Genomic DNA, 21,072 nt, shown 5'->3' with positions numbered 1-21,072 from the left:
ACTGTTTTTTTAAGAATCTATAAAATCACCTGTCCCGTCCCATCTCCCCCTAACCCTAAGCCCTAAAGAAGAAAACAAACTTTACTGAGAACGCTTTTTTTTTTTTTTTGTAATATATATTTCTCTAATTTTTATAATAAAGTAAAAAAAAAAAAAAAAAAAAAAAACTCAGGAGCAGAGAGAGACTTTTTTTTTTTTTTTAAACAAATACTATATTGTTTAACCCAGTTCTCATTAAAGACCATGCTTTACTTGAAGAAGTACTTGACCGAGGGCCTGATCCAGTTCACCATCCTGCTCAGCCTGATCGGGGTGAGGGTCGACGTGGACACCTACCTGAGCGCCCAGCTTCCCCCGCTGCGCGAGATCATCCTGGGCCCCAGCTCCGCCTACACCCAGACTCAGTTCCACAACCTCCGCAACACGCTGGACGGCTATGGCCTGCACCCGAAGAGCGTGGACCTAGACTGCTACTTCACCTCCCGCTGGCTGCTGGGAGAGGTGCGCTCCCTGGACAGGCTGCAGGTTCCCAGCACGGAGCTCAGCGCCTGGCTGGCTTACCGGGACACAGAGGGCCCTGTGGTCTCCAGCCCGCAGTCCGGCAGCGGTGGTGGTGGCAGTGCCCTGGAGAATGCCAGCGGCGTGCTGGAGGAGATGGGCAACCTGGAGAATTCGGCTGTGAGGGGCAACGGGACCCTGGACCAGGGCTACGGCCAGGAACTGGAGGAGAACCTGGGGGCTGTGGCTCCAGGAGACAGCAGTGAACTCAACGACGACAGCAGCAGAAGCAACCTGACTAAAGAGGTACGCAGCATGTGAGGTCTGTTCAGATTGAAATGATCAGGAGTCAGGAGTTTGAGCAGGGTTAGAAACTCACGCTAGCCCTGCTGCTGCTGCACCCAGCCCTGGGGTTCAGAACTGCCTTCAGTTCATTCTGTTATTATTAATATTGAAACAATCAGGAGTTTGAGCAGGGTTAGAAACTCACGCTAGCCCTGCTGCTGCTGCACCCAGCCCTGGGGTTCAGAACTGCCTTCAGTTCATTCTGTTATTATTAATATTGAAACAATCAGGAGTTTGAGCAGGGTTAGAAACTCATGCTAGCCCTGCTGCTGCTGCACCCAGTCCTGGGGTTCAGAACTGCCTTCAGTTCATTCTGTTATTATTAATATTGAAACAATCAGGAGTTTGAGCAGGGTTAGAAACTCATGCTAGCCCTGCTGCTGCTGCACCCAGTCCTGGGGTTCAGAACTGCCTTCAGTTCATTCTGTTATTATTAATATTGAAACAATCAGGAGTTTGAGCAGGGTTAGAAACTCATGCTAGCCCTGCTGCTGCACCCAGTCCTGGGGTTCAGGACCCGTCTAATGCAGAGATTGAAGTAAGACTCCAATTCCATAGCAGTGTGAGCCATTCCTGTTTTTACTGTGAGTTTTTAATAAGACACACCTGAGCTTGTTACCGATAGACTGGAGCTAATTGTACTTTGTACTTTCATAACTGCACTTATCTGTATTGTGATATTCTGTAATGTGATATTTTTATAATGCAACACTTTATACTGTGATGTTTTGTAACCATTGTAAGTCACTCTGAATAAGGTCGTCTGCTAAGAAAATAATAGTAATAATAATAGTAATCAAGCTTGTATTCAAACGTGGACTGCAGTGTGCAGTAAGAGTCTTATTTCCTTCCCTGTAATGTCCTTCACATGTTTCTTCATTCGCTTTACTCACGGTGACTTACAGCTTTTAGTACAAGATCAGGGCCACTGCATCTGCAATAATATCAGCCCTAACTGGGAGGGTGCTTTGTAACAAACTGACTTATCAGTGCCTTAAGGACTCTTGCCAGGTTTGCATTTATTGCTCAAACCCACAAACTTCTCACCAAACAAGTTTTATTTGATTTATTTTTCTTTTAAATTAACAATGTTTTTTTTTTTTTTTTTGTTTTTTTTTAATTTTTTTTTTGTGAACTGCTACACCCTAGTTACACCCTAGCTGACCGCACATGAATGCAGAGACGGTGTCAGAAGAAGTGTTGGTGACCCAGTGTTTTATCAGAGCTTTCTGTCTGATGGTTTGCAGCAGTGTTCCTGTTTTTTAAGGCTAGACTAACTGTCTTGACTATTGCTCTCTCCGAAGAAAGCATAAGGAAGTTGAAATGCATTTTGAACGGTTTTCATTGAACCTGCGCATCACAGGGGATTATTATTATTATTTATTTATTTATTTATTTATTTTTTAGTGATTATTGTATTGGAATGTTGTCAGAAATAGTACCGTGCAGCAACAAGAAAACAATCAATTCTGAACTCTGAGGGTATTCTGAAAACAGGAATGCTTGTCACATCCTGATCCTGATGTGCCAGCCGTCTAGACTGCAGTTGATGTGTGAAAAGCAGGCAGTAGTAAGAGGATCGTCAAGGCGTGGTGTACGCTATTGACACGCTCGCGGAGTCGGGTTTTCGTTGTGCTTTCTTGTTGGCTGACGGAATATCGAAGCGTCTGATAAGTTTTCAGGTTTAGCTTCTGCTTTGAACCAGTGCAGTCTTTTCACCAAAAAAAGCACACAAAAAAAAAACTAACAAAAACAAACCCACCACCAATATCTACAGATCTGCAGCAGTAAAGAACAGCATTGCACCCTGCACCCTGCACCTGTTTCTACTGTAACTCTTAAAAAAAAAAAAAAAAAAAAAAAAAAAACCCCCCCCTCCCCCCAAAAAAAAACTTTGGTGCTTTCCTAGGTTTTACTTTTACAGTAATATAATCCTTCCTCACTGTTGATAGAAAAGGCTAGAAGTGTTCCCAGAATGCATTTCCAGCCAGCGAACGTGATGACCTAGCAACAGGTAGAGGGAGTGGTGCCGTTGCTGGGTTCTTTTAGCTGTGTGTGGGTGTGTGCGTGAGAACCATTGCTCCAGATTTCATAGAGATGAAGCAGCCAGGGTTTTTTTTTGTTGGGTTTCAGCCTGAAGCAAGTCCTGATCTCCAGCTGTCATGTCAAAGAGTCTCATCTCTGGCACCAGCCTGGCCTCCCCCTCCCATTCCTCCTCTCCCAGCATTAACAGGCAACATAACATGAATGCAGTGCTGAGATTTTGTTATTGTTAATTTTCAATGCAGCTTCATTTAGCCATTACATACTAAATAAGATGAAGCCAAACTGTGAAGTCACAATATTATTTCCCTTTTTTGTTTCACCTGCCCCGTGCTCCCTTTGTCATTCGATCTCGCGTGGTTTTTTTTACCTTGCTGATTAAAGAATGTCAGCATAGCAATTTTGCAGAGATATTCAACGCAGTCCCCTGGGTTCCCGGTTAGGTTGCCCTGCACAGATTTCAGGGCACTGTATTATACCCTTGTCTGTGTTTGTATACAGTAGGTCATGCATGTTTTGCATTTACAGACGTACACAACAGGACGTGGTCTAGCATGCGCTCTTCTTGTTGCATAGCAGTCTAGCAACAGCACAAAACTGGCTCTGGATTCCAGTTCATGCCTCTTTGTCAGTCTTGTGTCCCTCCCAGACGTGTTCAGCCACAACATGTCGGAGAAGACAAAAATAACCCTTTACGCTAGCGGCCTGCTCAAGTCCTGGCTCTTCAGTATTACTAGCAGTTGTTTCATCCCACAATGCCAGTCCGACTGCAACACTGTCCTGGCCAATCGTTTTGCATCACCCTACATATAGAATTGACACATTTTGCTCCATAAAGTGGAAACAAACCTACAGAATAATTTTATGTTAACAGCTGTACCATTTAAAAATAAAACAATGCATATCTCTGGCGTACTCAAAATGAACGGATGTCTCTTTGCTATCCGTCTGCAAGCATGCACACCGACCTTGTTATTTGCCCTCAAAGTGTCATGGAAAGCATATGCTGTTGACTAATGGGAGGTATTGTGCAACACGCCCTATGTATCCAGGCAGGCTCTGGCAGTGAGCGCCCAGCACACGTGGGGAAAGCGATCCTTCTAGACATGCCGTTACAGTACAGAGTCGGGAACGCTGCTGGGAATTTTGTTTGTGCAACTGGAAACTTGATCGGAGTCTCCAGATGATAAACACCCTTCCCTCGGCCGCGGTTTCGAGTAAGAAAGCCACCCTCGTAGCCGCAACTGTATATAGAAGGACTACCTGTGTCTGCAGTGACCATAGCCTTGCTCTTTAAGCCCCTGTGCTTCAGTGCATTACACACAGGTTGACTGTATTGTAACATTATTATTATTATTATTATTATTTGTTAATTTAGCAGATGCCTTACAGAGACTAGGTCGTGTGAACTATTCTTTTCGGTTATTTTTGGAAATTAGCCCCATTTTTGGAAAGTAACTCAGTCAATGGAATTGGTTAGACAGCCATTGATTGGTACTATGTTGTAAATGTGAGAAAAGGACCTTTTGTTTTGAAATCAACAGAAAACAAATGGATTTATTTAATACCTGCCTTTTTTATTTAATTACTTATCAAGGCAATTAGGAGTACAAAGTTTAGCACACCCCTAGTAACAGGGTTTGTGAAACCGGGCTCTCTCTGACACAGCGGCTTCCAGTGCATGAGAGGCAGAACTGCTGTACTGTAGTGTCTGTTCAGGTGTTTGTGGGTATCTTGCAAAACTAGAAACATTCCACAGGGATGGAAGTAAGACTCCCACTGCGTAGCAGTTTGATCCATTCCTGGTTTTAATAAGACGCACACCTGAGTGACCTGTACGCACTGTGGTTACTGGAGCTCGTAGTAAAATCTGGAATGGATCAAACTGCTGTGCAGTAGGAGTGGCATTTCCACCCCAGAACCATGTCGGGTATGTGTGTATTTTAAGGCCTCGTTATATACAGCGTGGCTGTTACATTTTCATTTTGCACCTTTTGAAAGGGTTTTTTTTTTTAAAGTAGCGTTCTGTGTTAAGCTGTTGAACAGTACAAGCACCCCGGTGTGTGTGTGTGTGTGTGTGTGTGTATAGGGGGGGCGTGGGGGTGTGTGTTTGTGTGTGTGTGTGTGTGTGTATAGGGGGGCTGGGTGTGTGTGTGTGTGTGTGTGTAGGGGGGGCTGTGTGTGTGTGCAGGGGGGGGCTGGGTGTGTGCATGCGTGCCTCAGCTTGGCCAGCTCTCCACAGTATTAGTGTCATGAGAGTGATTCACAGCTGCACTCTTCTCATGAGTCACTTTGTTTAATCACAAAGTTCAAGTTTCCGGGCTGGAATACAGAGTCCCTTCTGTAAACGGAGTAGAGGCTTGGCCTCGTCCCTGGAGAAAGTCCTCGAGCGCCCTGGTGGGTTTTTTATTATTATATAAATAATAAACTGTTGGTTCCACCCAATCTAACCGTTTTCAATGTAACCACCTGTTCACGTCCCAGCACAGATCTGTAAATGCTTATATCCGTGTACATATACACATGCACACACATAATAAATATACAGAATTCACTTTCACACGTTGCTCCTTGCTCTCATCCCTGGTATGGTGCAGCCACAGTGGCTCCCAGTCCCATGCCTTTCTCTCATTGCAGGGATGGCAAGAAGACTCCTATTGCACAGCAGTTTCACCCATTCCAGGTTTTACTATGAGCTTGATTAGCCACAGAGTACAGGTAACAAGCTCAGGTATGGTTTAAATGGAAACACCCCTGTCTGTAGCTGGGTTTAGTAAATTCAATTAGGAGGTTCGTCAGCCCTGCGTCTGAGCGGCAGGCAGGCACAGACAGACGGATACATTCTCCTGTTGCTGCTGTGGCTTAATGAGATTCCTAAATCAGATTCTTTCCAGGCACATGACTTTCAGTAACCCCCCCCCCTTTCATTTATTTATTTTTTCTTCCTCCATTCAGTCAACAGTACAGGGCTGAGTGTAATAATTTGAGGTTGGTACTCCTGTGACCGCCCTGTAATCCAAGGCTGAAAGCAGCCCTGGACTCTTGCCAGACAGCTTCCGAGCTGCGGATGCTGGGGATTGGAAAATGCCTGCAGTGGACAATGCAGGTAGAAAGGGGGGAAGAGAGAGAGAGACAGACAAGGGATGGAAATATGACTCCCGCTGCATAGCAGTTTGACCCATCCCTAGATTTACTACAACACACACCCTGTGCTCGTTACCTGTTTATTATGGCCAATCAAGCTTGTAATTACAGTGTAACACAAGTACATGACTTTATATTAAAAAATAATCATGAATGTACAAGATACTGAAAATGTTGCGTGAGGGATAGCAGTAGCGTGGTGGATTGTGACAGCAGTGGGAGCGTTTTAGTACGCTGGATGCTTGTGGAGGGAACAAAACAGAAAACAAAAATACCCTAGTTTTGAAACGCGAGTCGAGTCGGCTTGGCTTGGGAGTTGGGATTCTGCTTGCCGCTCGTTCTTGCCTGGGATTGTTGAGTTCAGGTTTGACGGGAGGGACGACGCGCAGGGCACTGTAGGGTAGGGAGACGCCGGAGACGAGAAAGGTAACGCCTGCATGGGAAGTTTGAGTTAACGTCTCACTTGCCAGACAGCACCTGTTTCACTCCGGGGGGGGGGGGGGGGGGGCTGTGCACAAGCAACAGGCCTTGGCAAGCTAAGTGGTTAGAGCCAGTTGCAAACAAAACAAAACAAAAATTTCAGGACCTGGAGGTCGAATCTGGTAATAAAAACATGGTACAATTGTACAGCCTGATGTGCAGAACCGCGTGGTTCCACTGGGTGATGCAAGCAGGAGCAACACAAAGACAGCTCTAGAGAGGTCTGTGAATCAGAACCGGACACGTGGAGATTGTGCTAATGCAGCGTACTGTCAGGTGCATTTATCAACACTCTTGCTTCTCTGGGGCGAAAAAACGAAAATTAAATGCTAGAAGAGTCTGAGCTGTGCAGTGTGTGACTCAAGGCAGTCAGCCGAGACCTCTGGGACCCTGCCAAAAAAACTGCCAGGGAGGGGGGGTGGGGGTAGGTGCTATTTTTAGCTTCATTCCTTCAGTAAGGACGCATCACACAAATTGTGTCTGATTTGCTAAGCCTGCCTCTCCCAGTCTCCAGTGTAAATATATGCACCCGTTAATTTTAAATCTAACCTCTGTCCTTGCTAACTTTTATTTTCTATTTCTTGGTGGCCCATATTAGGCATATGATTGAAATGAACAGGCATTTGAGCAGTCGGCCCTCTTCCAAGCCTCCTCTGAACTGATCTGCCCTTTCCAGCCTGAACAAGTCTTTTTGTGAGTCTACCGCAGGAGTCGTTCATGCCGCTGCAGCAAAGACGCTTTAATTAGCAGAGCTCTGATCTCTCAGAACTCCTGGCTTCTGAGCATTTAAGTAGTAACAAGAAATAGAAAGCAAAACCGAAATAACAAAAAGGGACATCCGCCAGAAAAGATTGAGACGTTAATAAAAAAATTAAATTAAAATCAATTTGAACATAATTTTAACATCATGTAATCAAAGAAACTACTGATATCGCAAAAGTCTACTGTTTTTCATTAAGTATATGGAAAACTACAAAGCGCTGTGCAATTCACTATGTTAACCTAACATTATTCAGCAGGTTACGTTCAACTTTATCAAGCATGTTGAGTTAATTCTGTAAGGTGGCCAGAGCTGTGTTTCAGAGCACTGGTGTTTTTTGGTTTTACAATTCTAACAGGAAGGGGGCGGTGGTTTGTGTTTTGTGTTGCTAGGATATTGATCTGATTGACATCCTGTGGCGGCAGGACATCGACCTGGGCGCGGGGCGAGAGGTGTTCGACTACAGCAGCCGCCAGAAAGAGAACAAGGTGGAGAAGAGACCCAGCGAGGAGGAGGAAGAGCGGACGGGAGAGAGCTGGAGGAACAGCCTGAACCAGGGGCAGGGGGAGGGGCCTGTGGACGGAGAGACTGGAGAGAGCATCCCACAGCAGGTATCGCTTCAAATGAGACTCCCATTGCATAGCAGTTTAATCCATTCCTGGTTTAACAAGACTCACATAAGCTTGTTACTTGTACACACAAAGGCTAACTAGGGTAGCATGGTAAAACCGTACAAATACAGCTGTACCTTTTGTATAATGCATATTGCAGCACTAAAAGGAACTTTCTCCCAACAGTTGCACAGCCTTGTGGACCAAACCTCCCCGTCTCTACAAGAATGCCTCAGTCTGCTGGAAGCCACTTTCCCTTTTGTAGAAGAGACCGAGGTATTGAACGATACTTTCAGAAGTTCGCAGTTCATAAAACTTTTTTTGTAGGAGAGAGGGTTTCTTTCCTACAATAATCCAATGTAGTATTATTATTATTATTATTATTATTATTTTTGGTGTTGTTGCACCACCTCTAGTTCCCAGGCTCCGTGTATCCAGAGCTGGAGGACCCCAGTGAAGCGGGACCCTCCACTTCCAGCTCCCAGGGACCCCTGCTCTCTCCCCTGCTGTCCCAGACTGACTCTCCTCTGGACCGGGAGCAGCAGTGGCAGGATATCATGGCCATCATGGATCTGCAGGTCAGAGCTTATTTATTGGAGTGCTTTACTGGCAAGCTGCAGTTTTTACACGGATGAAGTTACAGACCGTCAGTGCACTATAAATAAACTACCACTCCTGCTACAGGGCAATAAGACTCCTCTTGCAGAGCAGTTTCACCCATTCCAGGTTTTACTATGAGCTTGATTAGCCCCAGTGTGTACAGGTAACAAGCTCAGGTGTGTCTTATTAAACTTGGAGTAAAACCAGGAATTGATGAAACTGTTATGCAGCGGTAGTCTTATTTCCATCCCTGCAGTAGTAGTAGAAGAAGCCTTTGCAGTATTAGTCTTAGTACAATTAATAAAGAATAATTGTTTGCATATGCAGATGTCTGTGGTCTGTAATTTGTACCACGTCCTTGTTCACCCGTGTAGGACATGGAAATAAATGAAGCCACCGACCCTTCCTTCAACACCAGCACCAGCAGCAGTGGAGTGGACACAGGGTCCCTGGCTGACTTCAGCTTCTCCGCCCACACCCCCATCAACCAGGACGTGAGCCTCCACCAGGCCTCCCTGCCCAGCTGCAACCAGGACTTCCCGGGGGGATTCTACTGCCCCGAGCTCGGCTCCTGCCCCATGGAGGACATGGGGACCTCCCCCCCCGCCTCCCTGCTCCACCTCTCCTCCAGCAACTCCAGCAACATCGACTCCACCTTCGGAGCGCCCAACCTGACAGATGTGCTCCTGCCCCCGCAGCTCAACGGCTCCGCCAACGGCACGGGGCTGCAGGACCCGCTCGCCGGGCTGCTGGAGGAGGCCCTTCTGGATGAGATCAGCCTGCTGGACTTGGCCCTGGTGGAGGGGTTCAACCCAGCCCAGGCCTCCCGGCTGAGGGAGGAGTTCGATTCAGACTCGGGGCTGTCACTCGACTTCAGCCGGAGCCCCGCCTCCCCGAGCGGCTCCGAGACCTCCTCTTCTTCATCTTCGTCGTCCTCTACATCGTCGTTCTCGGAAGAAGGGGCGGTGGGCTACAGCACAGACTCGGAAGCGGTGGATTTCGAGGAGGGGGGAGCGGTAGGGGGTTGCTACCAGCCCGAGTTCAGCAAGTTCTGCCGCATGAGCTACCAGGACCCCTCCCGATTCAGCCACCTCCCCCAGCTGGAGCACGTGGCCCACAACCACACCTACAACCTGGCCCCGTCCCACCCAGACCTCCCCTCTGCTCCAGGAAAGAAGAGCGCGGGCAGGGAGAAGCAGCAGCAGCAGCAAGACTTGCTGGACAAGCAGCAGAGCAGAGACGAGAGGAGAGCCCGGGCCATGAAAATCCCCTTCTCCAACGAGAAGATCGTCCACCTGCCCGTGGAGGAGTTCAACGAGCTGTTGTCGAAACACCAGCTGAGCGAGGCCCAGCTCGCCCTGGTCCGGGACATCCGCCGCCGGGGCAAGAACAAGATGGCAGCCCAGAACTGCCGCAAGAGGAAGCTGGACACCATCCTGAACCTGGAGCGGGGCGTGGAGGCGCTGCGCAGGGACAAGGCGAGGCTGCTGCGGGAGAAAGTGGAGTTCGTCCGGTCCCTCAGGCAGATGAAGCAGAAGATGCAGAGCCTGCACCAGGAGGTGTTCTCCAGGCTGCGGGATGAGAGCGGGAGGCCCTACCCGGCTGGAGAGTTCTCCCTGCAGTATGGCAGCGACGGCAGCGTCCTCCTCGTGCCCAGGAGCTTCCGCGACGAGCAGCAGCAGCCGTCTAGGAAGCCAGAGAAGAAACCGAAAGACAAGAAGAAGTGAGAGTGAGATTGCTTTTAAAAAAACAATTACAAAAATAAATAAATAAGTAGATATACACATTACAGAACAGTATGTACATAAAAAAATGATAAAGGAATTATTCTTTTTTTTTTTTAAGGTAATGTGATCTGAGATTTTTTGCGACTTGTCTGAAGAAGAAGAAGAAAGAGTAAGCCAGATTTTTTTTTTTTTTTAAAGCACAAAAGTTGGTTGCTGTAGGATTTGTGGGGAAAAAAAAGAAAAAAAATGTCAAGGATTTCTAAATAATGACGTGGAAGACGGACACAAAAAAAAATGAAAGGAACTTTGAATGAAATGAAATCTGTATCACATCAGATAGCTGCAGGTCAGTTTGGGAAGGAGATGTTTTTTTTTTTAAGAAGGCAGATTAGAAAAAGAAAAAGACTGGTTCGAGTTAAGAGTCGTGGTCCAAACGTGGGGAAAAAGTGCTGCTCGCCATTTCGGATGCATTAGCTTAAACACACACAAACACGCACGCAAGCACACACAAATTCCAAGTGCAGTTCAGTGGGAGTGTCTGGGGGGATATTCTTTGCGTTGTTGGTTCACAGGATTGAGGATATTAAAATAAATAAATAAATAATAATTCTAAGCTGATTCGGTTTCGTACTGGTGTTTTAGGGAACTCCTTTGAATGAGAAGTTTCGAAGGGTCGCAGGGCGCGTCAGAGCTGTGTTGGTGGAAGTGGGTGTGAGTTTTTACAGTGGAGGTTTTGAGAAAGCACAATTTTTTTAAATTTTTTTTTATTGCCAATGTTGGTTTACCAAAGTTATACGATGTCATGCATCTTCCATCTCTCCATTTTATTTTTTTTTCCCGCCTTCCTCATCTAATTTCGATTTTAGAAAGCGCTCGAACAACTTTTAGTTGTTGGATATATTATTTCTTTCTTTTTTTTAAGAATGGGAATGACGTGATGGTGTAGATTTAAATAACGTCGACTGTTTATCCTGCATCGGGAAAGGAGCTGCATTCGTTAGGACAAGTGGAACAGAGTTAGCCACCGGACGGACCGACGACAACGTTGTTTGGGAATAACTAAAACTTGGCCAGAGCAGGTTCTGGAGAGTGACCGAAGTGAATCGTTTGAGCCCACGGCCTGGCGTAGGAGGGGCTGTTGCTAAGCCTGCTGTTGTATATTTGTGCATAACTTCATATATACGCAGTAAACAGGGCTTGGCTGCAGTGCACTGGCTGTGGAGTGTATGGGTTAAAGCAGTTTGCAGATCACTGCAGAGGCCGGATACACCAGAGTGAAGAGAAACTATGTTTTGACTTGCAGCTTCAAGCTCAGCAACCGTGCATCTAGTCCAGTGTGCATAATACATGCATGTATTGCTTCTGGGGTGTCCCAACCCCAGTATACTGGAGCACCATCAGATTTTAAAACATTCTTCTGCAGTGTCCCTTTCCTCGGCACAACTGGGCAGATGTTCGTAAGACGTGGGTTTTTTAATTTTTTTTTTACTTGCAGCATGTATGGACGGGGGTATTATTATTATTATTATTATTATTATTGGTGTCTTTTTTTTGTTTGTTTTGTATAGCTGGAAGATTATAAAAATTTCGATTATTAGTATTTTTTTTTTTTTTTTTTTTTTGAGGCTGATACCACTTATTTAAACATTTTGAGAAAATAAAATTCAAATGCAGGGAAACTTACTGAACCCCGGTTATCCGAACACCTGTTATCCGAACCCCCCGGTTATCCAAACAGCCCCTCGTCAGCCTGTCCTGTGCTCTTCTGCCCTATTTGCAAAGATACGCTGACCATCCCTCAATCTCATATCTAAAGAACAGCACAGTGCTGTACGCTCTATACTTGCAGGCAAAGGGGTGAATTATATTTATTTAGGAGGACTCTTAATTGGGGAGTCATGCGCAAAAAAGTCAGTGTCATAATTGGATTATCAGAACAATTGGTTCGGAGAATAGAAGTGTTACTCTATAGTTTCCCCCGAATTTACACCATTGTTTTGAAATTATCATCATAATAAAAAACATCGATAAAAAGGCCTTAAAACAGCAGACATAACCAATAGACTTATTGGGAATAAGAAGGCACTTGCTGTGTACAAAGTGGGGGGTCATACATGTAGTGTGATGAGTAACCCAACATACAGCCCTTGAGCTAGTTTTACATGACAGCTAACATTAGAAAACATTATTTATTTTTTTTGCTTCATGGAAAATGTCTTTTTCATTCATTAAAAAAAATGAGAACGTATTACAGATGACGTTGGAGAAAATAATATTTTGGGTTGCAGTTAATTTTTTCCAAAATTAATTGGATTATCACTGGAATTAAACACCATGTTGAGTGTTAGCTATCAGAAAGAAAATGTGATTTAAAAAAAAATGTTTTTTCACTAACAAACGTATTTCATTACAGTACTTGAAAAGTTACTCAATTATTACATACAAGGGTTTTTGTTTTGTTTTTTGCTTTCAAAAAAATGATAGATACACTGGGATAAATAAAAATTTGAAAGCACCTTTTAAAAAAAATGATTATTTTTTTTGGTTGCTTTTAAAAAATACATATCGAAATATAAATAAATAACCCTCATCCCTCCCCGTTTGTTCTGTAAATATTATTTTTTTATGTTGTGTTGGTTTTAAAATGTACCGTTTTTATTCCATCTGTTTGTACAAATACCATAGTGTGCCGTCATTCTTATTATTTCCGTTTTAAGTTTTTGATTTGTTTTCGGTTGTAATTTTTTATTTTGAATGTTTTGCTGGCAATCTGGGATTGTTGTTTTACTGAAATAATAAAATATGTTTTTATTTAAGTGACTGGACTGCTTTTATTTGTGTGTGTGTGTGTGTGTGTGTGTGTGTGTGTGTGTATATATATATATATATATATATATATATATATATATATATATATATATATATATATATAATATATATATATATATAAATATTTTACCACAGCAGTCAACTCGTGTTTGGCAATTTTGTTTAAATGATCCATCGCAGATTTAGCTGTCTGTACGTTTAATTTTATCATAGGGTTACTTTTGGATAGAAAAAAAGAATAACTAGACTAGGTTAATTTAGCCAATTAAAAAGCGACGCGTTAATTTCTATCGTAATATAACTAGATCAGGTGTCGCGGTTTACTGACTGGTGGGTGAAATTGACCCCAGAGTTGTTTTTCTCCGCTTTCTTTTTTTTTTTTATTTGTATTTCGACGGTAACTGGTTACTTTGGAGCGAAGGGTTAACCAACAAATATATAGCAAAACAGTCAACTGGCCCAAAAGAGCGAAGAGACAAACCCGGGCGGTGGGAGCTATGTGCTGATGAACGGCGGTCCATTTACAAATCCAACCCGTGGCGTGCGTGGTGCGGCAAGGCCTACTCCCTACAGTAAGATAAGTTTGCTCATTTTCTTTTTAATTTTTTTATTTATTGTTAAACTGAATATATAAAAAAACAAAACAAAGTGCAAGTCGGGGTCCAGACGCACCCTGTCTGTACTGTGCATGTGTGCAGTACGGAGGTAATTAGACGTGGCTGTACTACATTTTGTAACTAATATTATTGATATTGTGATATTAATTATTGCGTAAAGCCAAAAAACAAAACAAACTGTTTTTTATATATACATTTTTGTGTTTTGTCCACAGTTTTCGAAAATTGTTCAACACAACTGTGTATATTCAAACAAAACATGTTTTTTTCTAAAGAACAGAGGACAAGATTTTTTCTTCCTTTTTTTTTTTTTTTTTTTTTATAATTCACTATTTACTGAAACATTTAAAATGCAAACTCAAAACATTTACCAGAAAGTACATGCTATGATCTGAGCAACAAGGAAAGCATAAAGCTTGTGTAACATGATTGACGCATTATAGCAATTTTTTTAATGTTGCTAGTACAACATGCAACACGTGGACAAACACAACTAAGGTTCAGTTAGCTGCTGAAATGCGTTTTAAAATCCAAATCGTATAGCCACCACGTTTTACAGCATCCTCTGTACATACAGCATACTGTGGCTTTTGTCAGAGCCACCCTCTGCATATTTTGCAGCACAAAAGCCTAATCTGTTACAAAGCTTTTAGAAAATTTTAGGAGCTTCAATTGGTTTTTGTTCAAAAATTAGTAGATTGTTACCCCTTTTCAGGGTTTTCAATTCAAATATATAGACAAACTTGCTGCCCCATGATTATAGACAATTCTGCTGTAGTTTCGTTTACCTAGGGCTGCTGAAGTATGAAAGAATAATTTCATACAGGGGGGAGACAAGGCCCAGCCTGCATACTGTATGTACAGTGTGGTCAATGAATTACTTGCCATTGTTAAAAAGATGCATTGCCAACTTTATTTTTTTTAAATGCATAGTTTTCATAAACAGTAAAGTTGATACAGAATATAACTGTAAACTACTGTACCACCTACACAGGGAAAGTATTTCATTTATAAAACAAAAAACATGACACTATTTAAAGCAATTTTTCTCTTTTTTTTTTTTTTTTTTTTTGGACAAAAGTCAAAATGTTTTTTTTTTTTTTTTTAATTTTTGTTCAATAAAAACATACAAAGTTTGCCTCGCTCCAGTAGACTTTCCAGATTTCGACTTAAAGTATGAAACAAAAAAAAAAAAGGAAAAGAGTATTATCCTTAAATTCTATTTCCCATTCCCTTTTCTCATCAATTCCAACAAATCACTGATCAAAACTGCAGATCGGCTGTGTTTAAAACGATCTTCTCACTGTGGCAACAAATGAAGTCTGTTAGTCAATTAAGTGGGCTTCAGTTGAACAGTGATATCAATAATCTGTAAAATAGCTATTCCGTCAGATTGGATAGATTTTAAAAATGGAGTTGAAGGAAAAAAAAAGCTACAGTGTCCCTTCTATGTTAATACTGAGTTAGACAGCGATAGCATCTTGCAAGAAGAGCACTGCAACGCAGCAAGACTGCAAGCTGTGCATGCATCCAGGGTCGAGGTCGATGCCTGCCTCCCAATTCTAATCCCCCGCTCTCTTTTTACGAGAAAGGCTTGACGGAGCAAACCAGTACAGCTTGTCAGGCACACGCATGTTTAATGTTTATGTGCTGTCGAGAAGCTGTGCATGCGTTTTGCTCAATAAATCCTGTATCCAAAAAAAAGGATTTAAAATGGATTGAAAAGGGAATTGGAAATGTATTTTTTTTTTTTAAGGAATTGGAATTGAAAAAACATATTGACCCCCTGCCTTGGTGTATGGTAGTATAGATTACGAGGGCTCTGAAAGGGTTTTGTACCGTTACTAATCACAATGATTGATTCTCCTCTTACTTCAAAGAGGTCCATTCTTTTAATACTCAAACCTTGCATGATAACCAAAAAATAAATGTTTAAAAATATATATATACACATACAGAATCGAATTGCTGGGATCTTAAAACTAAAGGGTTAAACCCACTTCACTTTGCAAACACACACTTTGCTGTCGTACATAAAGTTACTAACAGCTTTAGTAACAAAATCCTTGTTTCACAACTCAGACGTCAGACCTATTCTAACCCAACTGTTTGGGGTTTTTCACTTCGTAATTTTAATGTTTCGTTTTTAAAAAAAAAAAAAAAAAAAAAAAAAAGGAGGGGGGAGGGCGCAACTTAATATCCAAGTCATTAAACCTGCACCTTTAAACTGGGGTGTCACCCCCGCCCCGCCGATCAGTTTAACATAAAAGGGACACTGATTCTTTTTTTTTTTTTTTTTTTTTTTTGATTTTTCAAACTGTTCTGTATACATTTTGTACAACTGAACAACTGTCTCTCTTTTTAAAAAAACAAAACAACAAAAGAAAAAAAACAAACACAGAAACACACCACTGTCCATCTCAAGGCTGGAAATAAGACTCGATTGCATAGCAGTTCGATTCTTAACTCAAGCTCGTAGTAAAACCAGGGAACGGGTGAAACCGCTATGCAATCGGGACTCTTATTGCCGTCCCTGCTGTTGAAAGCAGTAACGGAGGGATTCTGCGCCCCCTCAGTTCTTGTCTTCTTTCTTCTCCTCTTCCTCCGACGCGTAGGAGTGCCACGTGAGCCGCTCCTCGTAGAACGAGATGACCACCTGTGGGCACTTCAGATTGGCCTCCTTGGCGGGGACCAGGTCAGCCTCATCTGAGTTTTTCCTGCAGATTACATTATCAGTTTTAAAATACTGTGAAACGGGAACTACCAGCGGCAACTGTGGCACTGTGTGGACATCTCGCGAGGGACGTTTAAAAAAAAAAAAAAAAAGGAACAAATGTTTACCAGTGTAATCTACACACGCTTCGGTGTTTATAAGTTGAGTAAATTTGACAGATTTTTAAAAGCATAATTGTTTTTTCTTGCCAGTAAACATTTCACGTTTTACAGTATGAAAAAAAAAAAACCACACAATTCTGAGAACTTTTTTGTAGGTAGTGATGGGAATAAGACTCCTGTTGCACAGCAGCTTCACCCATTCCAGGTTTTACTACAAGCTTGATTGGCCCCAGTGTATCTAGGTAACAAGCTCAGGTGTGTCTTATTAAACTGGGAATGGATCAAACTGCTATGCAACAGGAGTCTTGCCTTCCATCTCTAACAACCAAACAAACCAATTATTCCTAATTTAGACAATTATATATATATATTAGTGCAGGGACCAGAGCTGGGTTAAAAATAGTAATAAAAAATACACATGATGAAAATGATTATCCGCTAAGAGTCCCGGGACACTCACCACTTCATCAGGAACATGAGCTCTCCGCTGGAATCTGTCGCTCCGATTATTCTTTCCGGTTCCAAACTCCTGGCAAACCCTCTGGGCTTTTCTGCCTGGAAGAGCAAGACAGACAGACAGACAGACAGACAGTCAGTCACTACAGGGGGTTTGCAAAGTCAGTTAGCCACGCCACATCAAAATAAATAAAACCGGGTCAAATTGCAGTGACGGAAACATGACTCCTATTGCACAGCAGTTTCACCCGTTCCAGGTTTTACTACGGGCTTGTCCGGTGTGTCTGATTTAAACTCCTTGTAAAAGCAGGAGTGGATCAAACTGCTATACAATGGGAGTCTTATTTCCATCCCTGAACTGAAGACGAATGGTTGGGTAGGCTTACTTGGGGCATTTCGTCATTGAACTTAAGTTTCTTTCAGCGTGTATTCATTTCTCAGGGCATCACACAGCAACGCTGCCTGTTACACTTGCAAGCAAGCAAGCTGTGCAGCAGCTGCCCCCACCTCCTCCTTCCTTTTCTTCGGTTTGCTCTCCTCTCCGGCGGTCTCAGTGTCAGACTCTGCTTTCCTCTTGCCCCCCGTCTCCGTCTTGTCAGCCTCGGTCGCTGTCTTCTGGGACTGCAGGAACTCCGCGATCAGATCCGGGCAGTCCAGGTTCTCCTCCGGCTCCCACGTGTTGTCCTCGCTGAAGAAAACAACAAAATAAACAAATAACGGCTGGGGAAACACTTACAAAAGCAAAACAGTTTTCAGGAGGCAAGTGAAGTAGTTAACGGGACTGACAGCGCTGCGCGAGCGGACTGTTCCGTTATTCAGATCCAGCTCTCCGGAGAAATCAGGCGAGGGGCTTTGGTGACAAATCGGGCTGATGTTACTGTTCAGTGAAGAAACAGCTGGTGGGGTTTGTGACGATTGCTGCTTATCTTAGACGGCGGAGATCAGCAATCCACGCAAACCCAAGCTGCTGTTCCTTCACACTGTACAAGTGTAGCATTTTCTGTAATGAAGCTACTCACTCCGAGAACCCTTTCCACTTGAGGAGGTATTCCACCTTGCCCTTCGCCACCCGGCGGTCCAGCACCTTCTCCACCACATACTCCTCCTCTTCCTCCTCCAGCACCTGCTCCATCTTCTTCTTGCTCTGCTTCTTCCCTAGAGACCCCGCCAGCTTGGTGTCTGTCTGTGGCGCTGGCACTGCAGGGGTTCAAACAAACGTCACAAACGCCCAGAACCACACACTTCACACAGGAGGGGCTTGTCGTTTTTAAATTGACTGGAAATTCAGAATTTTTTTTTTTTTAAAGAAAAAAAGAATTAAATAAAAAATACAAATGTCAGAAAAGCTAAAATCTAGACCCATCCGTGCTTTCTTTACCCCAAAAAACATTGAAAAAACCCCCACAGAAAACAAAGAATTACATGGCAGTTTCATATTGCTTTTAACTAATAAATAAATCAAAGTTCTACAGCATATTAAGTTGTATTCATCGTCCAAGTTAGTTGTAATGTTAGTTATTTGAATGCATTAATATCAGTGTGCTGCTTTTTTTTTGTAAAAAAAAAAAAAAAAAAAAAAAACCCATAAAACAACACAGGGGTGCAAATGAGCACCATCGTCCACATTGTGTTTTATTGTCTTTCTGTCTATGTTTACAGTAACCCCGCCCCCAAACCTCCCCCATACCCCAACCAAACTCAGAAAAACAAAACAGCAGTTCACATTTTCATGAAAGAAACGTGTCTTTGGTGACCTTCTTTAACTGTGGCCGCCTCGCTAGTGGCAGTGGTAGCTGAAGGCTCACTCATACTCGCTTGTGGAAAGTCTCTAGAACAGCCTGCCTGGTTCCTTTTGAGCTAGACAGAGTGGAAAGTAAGGGGGGGTGTTAACAGCGTGCCAGCTTCAAACGGTCAGGATTCAGCAGACCCGTTTAAACATTGCTACACAACATACATGCAGTGCCAGTACAGAGCTGATCCACTTAGGAGTGCGTATAACTTAATGTAGTCCTGAATGTATACCTCCTCATCAGAACTCTGTTTGCAAGATCTTACAGTACAATATGCACACTCCAGCTACTGCAGAAGAACTGACACACACAAACTTTATTATTTTTTTTTTTTAAATCCACCAGTAATGCAAAAAAGTTTTAGATCTGACCTCAATATACCCTAGGTTTGTTTTTTTAATTGCCTGCTGTGTGTGTTTGTAGAGTAATAATATAATATACTGTTATTATTTTTAATGGAACATGCAGCACATAATGTCTGACTCTAAATAACGAAGTTAGAAGAGAAATGGCAGGCTATTTGATTAGATTACAAACACACGCCTCTAAAAACCGCCTGCCATGTTATGTCTTTACTAGTATGGGAATAAGGCTCCTACTGCATAGCGGTTTCACCCCACTCCGGGTTTTAACATACAGCTAACAAGCGCAGGTATGTCTTATTGAACTCATACTAAAATCCATCAACTGCTACACAACGGGAGCCTTATTAACACCTCTGCTGTAGTTTGAGCGGACGAAGTGATTTGATCACGCCGAGACTACAGTAGCTGTACATTCCCAGTCTATGTGCGTTTATTATTATTATTTATCAAACCTTTGTAGCTGAAACAAGTAATATACTGTGTAGACGAAGCCAGGACAAAGGGATTGGAGTCGCAGCTGTTGAGCTAAACACATTGAGGCAGCTAATCAATAAATCAATAGGCGATAGCATTGATTAGGTGACGGGACAATACAAGCCAGTCTCTCTCTCACACACACACGCACTAAAATCTGAAAATAATGACCAAGAAGCCACAATAAATAAAATCGATTGTTTTAAAAACATTAAAAAAAAAAAACACTGCTTTTAGATAAAGGTACGTTTACAAAGCAACAATACAAGCATTTGCATTTACTCTTTGTAATATAAAAATAAGCAAAAGCCACACACACACACACAATAGCGCTGAGAAAAACAAAAACAAAGATAGCCTGCTGGCTCTACTCTCATACGAGTAATTCTAGCCTCTAGGACACGACCAGCGCATTACAGTGTTCACTTTCTTAAACAACGCAGAATGGTACACAAATAAAAAAAACACACACACACAGCAAAACCAGCCGTTATAGAGAAATCAAATGCAGTTTACACGGTTGTTGTAAATGCTAATGAATTCGCGGTGTAGAGGACTGAATCTCTTATATAAACGCGCCTTGCATGACGCTGGCAAAGCGGCAAGATCAACACTGACAGCCAACAGATCCGATTCACACCCCTCTACCTTGAACACCGCAGACCTGCCCCACACGGCTCTTATTATAAAATACATTAAAAAATAGACAATATTAATATTATTCGGGGTATACCGCTGCTGTAACCTGTGTGTAGTCCATATTTTACTTTGTCTTGTTTTTAACCCAAACCTACGTATGCAGTCCACGCTCGATTTGCATTTATAAGCGCTAGTCTACTGCTTAGAAAACACATGTGTGTTTATATATAAATGACCCATGCATTTCAAACAGGGTGCTGTTGTAAATTTTCCCTCCTCTGTCAGGATCCATGTTGTTTCCGCTGTACCCACACACGCCACATTTTAATAATACAATGTGCAAGCTTCATAACACACCCTCTCAATATGCATTTAAACACACACAAGACTAAAGCATGCATTTTAAACCGGGACTGGCGGTCATGATTTCTGCATGGCAATTTTGCACATTCGATTTTTGCAACACGGTTTTTTTTTTCCTCGATTAAAAGCAAGCATACCTGTAAACGCTCGTCGCTCCAGCAATCTGCGCAGAAACGTGCTTCAGCTCTTTCTTTGCTTACGTTTTCGTCACTGTTTTTATTATAGCTCTTCAATGGCCTACGCCTCACCGATTATTACTATTTTTTAACAGATGTATTTTTTAAATTAGTTTTTTGGTCTCGCTGCGCGAAACAAAAGGCACAAGATTTAGATCCCGTCCACACCGCCACCAAAACCCGCGCACTGCGCAAGCGCCTGGACGGGTGACAGGCAAAGCGCGCTGGGAATTGTTGTTTTTTTTTTCCTTTCAACAAATGGACTACAATTTCTGGAATCCTCTCCGGATGTGGTGGTACCATGGGTTTTGTAGTCCACA

The 21,072-nt window shown here is 42.9% G+C and overlaps 2 protein-coding genes across 6 annotated transcripts; one reads left to right on the top strand and one right to left on the bottom strand.

Annotated features, from left to right (window-relative positions):
- The first annotated feature begins 135 nt into the window (after positions 1-135).
- LOC121302028 (endoplasmic reticulum membrane sensor NFE2L1-like) lies at positions 136-12,781 on the top strand. Of its 4 annotated transcripts, none has more exons than XR_005947673.1 (7): positions 136-804; positions 7,663-7,881; positions 8,068-8,157; positions 8,298-8,459; positions 8,856-10,210; positions 10,327-10,377; positions 11,131-12,781. XR_005947673.1 is itself a non-coding variant. In XM_041231819.1 (7 exons), the coding sequence occupies exons 1-6, from the start codon at positions 244-246 to the stop codon at positions 10,328-10,330; spliced, it is 2,385 nt and encodes a 794-aa protein (XP_041087753.1). In that variant the 5' UTR covers positions 136-243; the 3' UTR covers positions 10,331-10,377; positions 11,131-12,781. The 4 variants fall into 4 exon arrangements, 3 of the variants coding, with proteins under 3 accessions (XP_041087753.1, XP_041087752.1, XP_041087751.1); XM_041231819.1 differs by having other exon boundaries at positions 8,856-10,204; XM_041231818.1 differs by lacking the exon at positions 11,131-12,781 and having other exon boundaries at positions 8,856-10,204; positions 10,327-11,121.
- Positions 12,782-16,090: 3,309 nt separating this feature from the next.
- On the bottom strand, positions 16,091-20,966 carry LOC121301858 (chromobox protein homolog 1). Of its 2 annotated transcripts, XM_041231517.1 has the most exons (6): positions 20,714-20,966; positions 18,700-18,802; positions 17,965-18,142; positions 17,453-17,633; positions 16,950-17,044; positions 16,091-16,371 (listed from the first exon to the last, which is right to left on the bottom strand). In XM_041231517.1, the coding sequence occupies exons 2-6, from the start codon at positions 18,752-18,754 to the stop codon at positions 16,227-16,229; spliced, it is 654 nt and encodes a 217-aa protein (XP_041087451.1). In that variant the 5' UTR covers positions 18,755-18,802; positions 20,714-20,966; the 3' UTR covers positions 16,091-16,226. The 2 variants fall into 2 exon arrangements, with proteins under 2 accessions (XP_041087451.1, XP_041087452.1); XM_041231518.1 differs by lacking the exon at positions 18,700-18,802 and having other exon boundaries at positions 20,714-20,964.
- Positions 20,967-21,072: the final 106 nt, after the last annotated feature.

This window comes from Polyodon spathula, chromosome 28 (genome assembly GCF_017654505.1).
Source record: "Polyodon spathula isolate WHYD16114869_AA chromosome 28, ASM1765450v1, whole genome shotgun sequence".
In the NCBI taxonomy this organism is placed as follows: domain Eukaryota; kingdom Metazoa; phylum Chordata; class Actinopteri; order Acipenseriformes; family Polyodontidae; genus Polyodon; species Polyodon spathula.
The sequence above is the reverse complement of the archived record's forward strand: the minus strand, read 5'-3'. Positions and strand labels throughout refer to the sequence as shown.

Coding starts and splice junctions, on each gene's coding strand:
- LOC121302028 (XM_041231819.1), top strand. CDS start 244: ATGCTTTACTTGAAGAAGTACTTGACCGAGGGCCTGATCCAGTTCACC. Junction 805..7,662: donor GAAGCAACCTGACTAAAGAG/GTACGCAGCATG, acceptor TTGTGTTGCTAG/GATATTGATCTGATTGACAT. Junction 8,460..8,855: donor TGGCCATCATGGATCTGCAG/GTCAGAGCTTAT, acceptor TCACCCGTGTAG/GACATGGAAATAAATGAAGC.
- LOC121301858 (XM_041231517.1), bottom strand. CDS start 18,754: ATGAGTGAGCCTTCAGCTACCACTGCCACTAGCGAGGCGGCCACAGTT. Junction 18,143..18,699: donor GGCGGCCACAGTTAAAGAAG/GTCACCAAAGAC, acceptor GAACCCCTGCAG/TGCCAGCGCCACAGACAGAC. Junction 16,372..16,949: donor CTCATGTTCCTGATGAAGTG/GTGAGTGTCCCG, acceptor TGTAATCTGCAG/GAAAAACTCAGATGAGGCTG.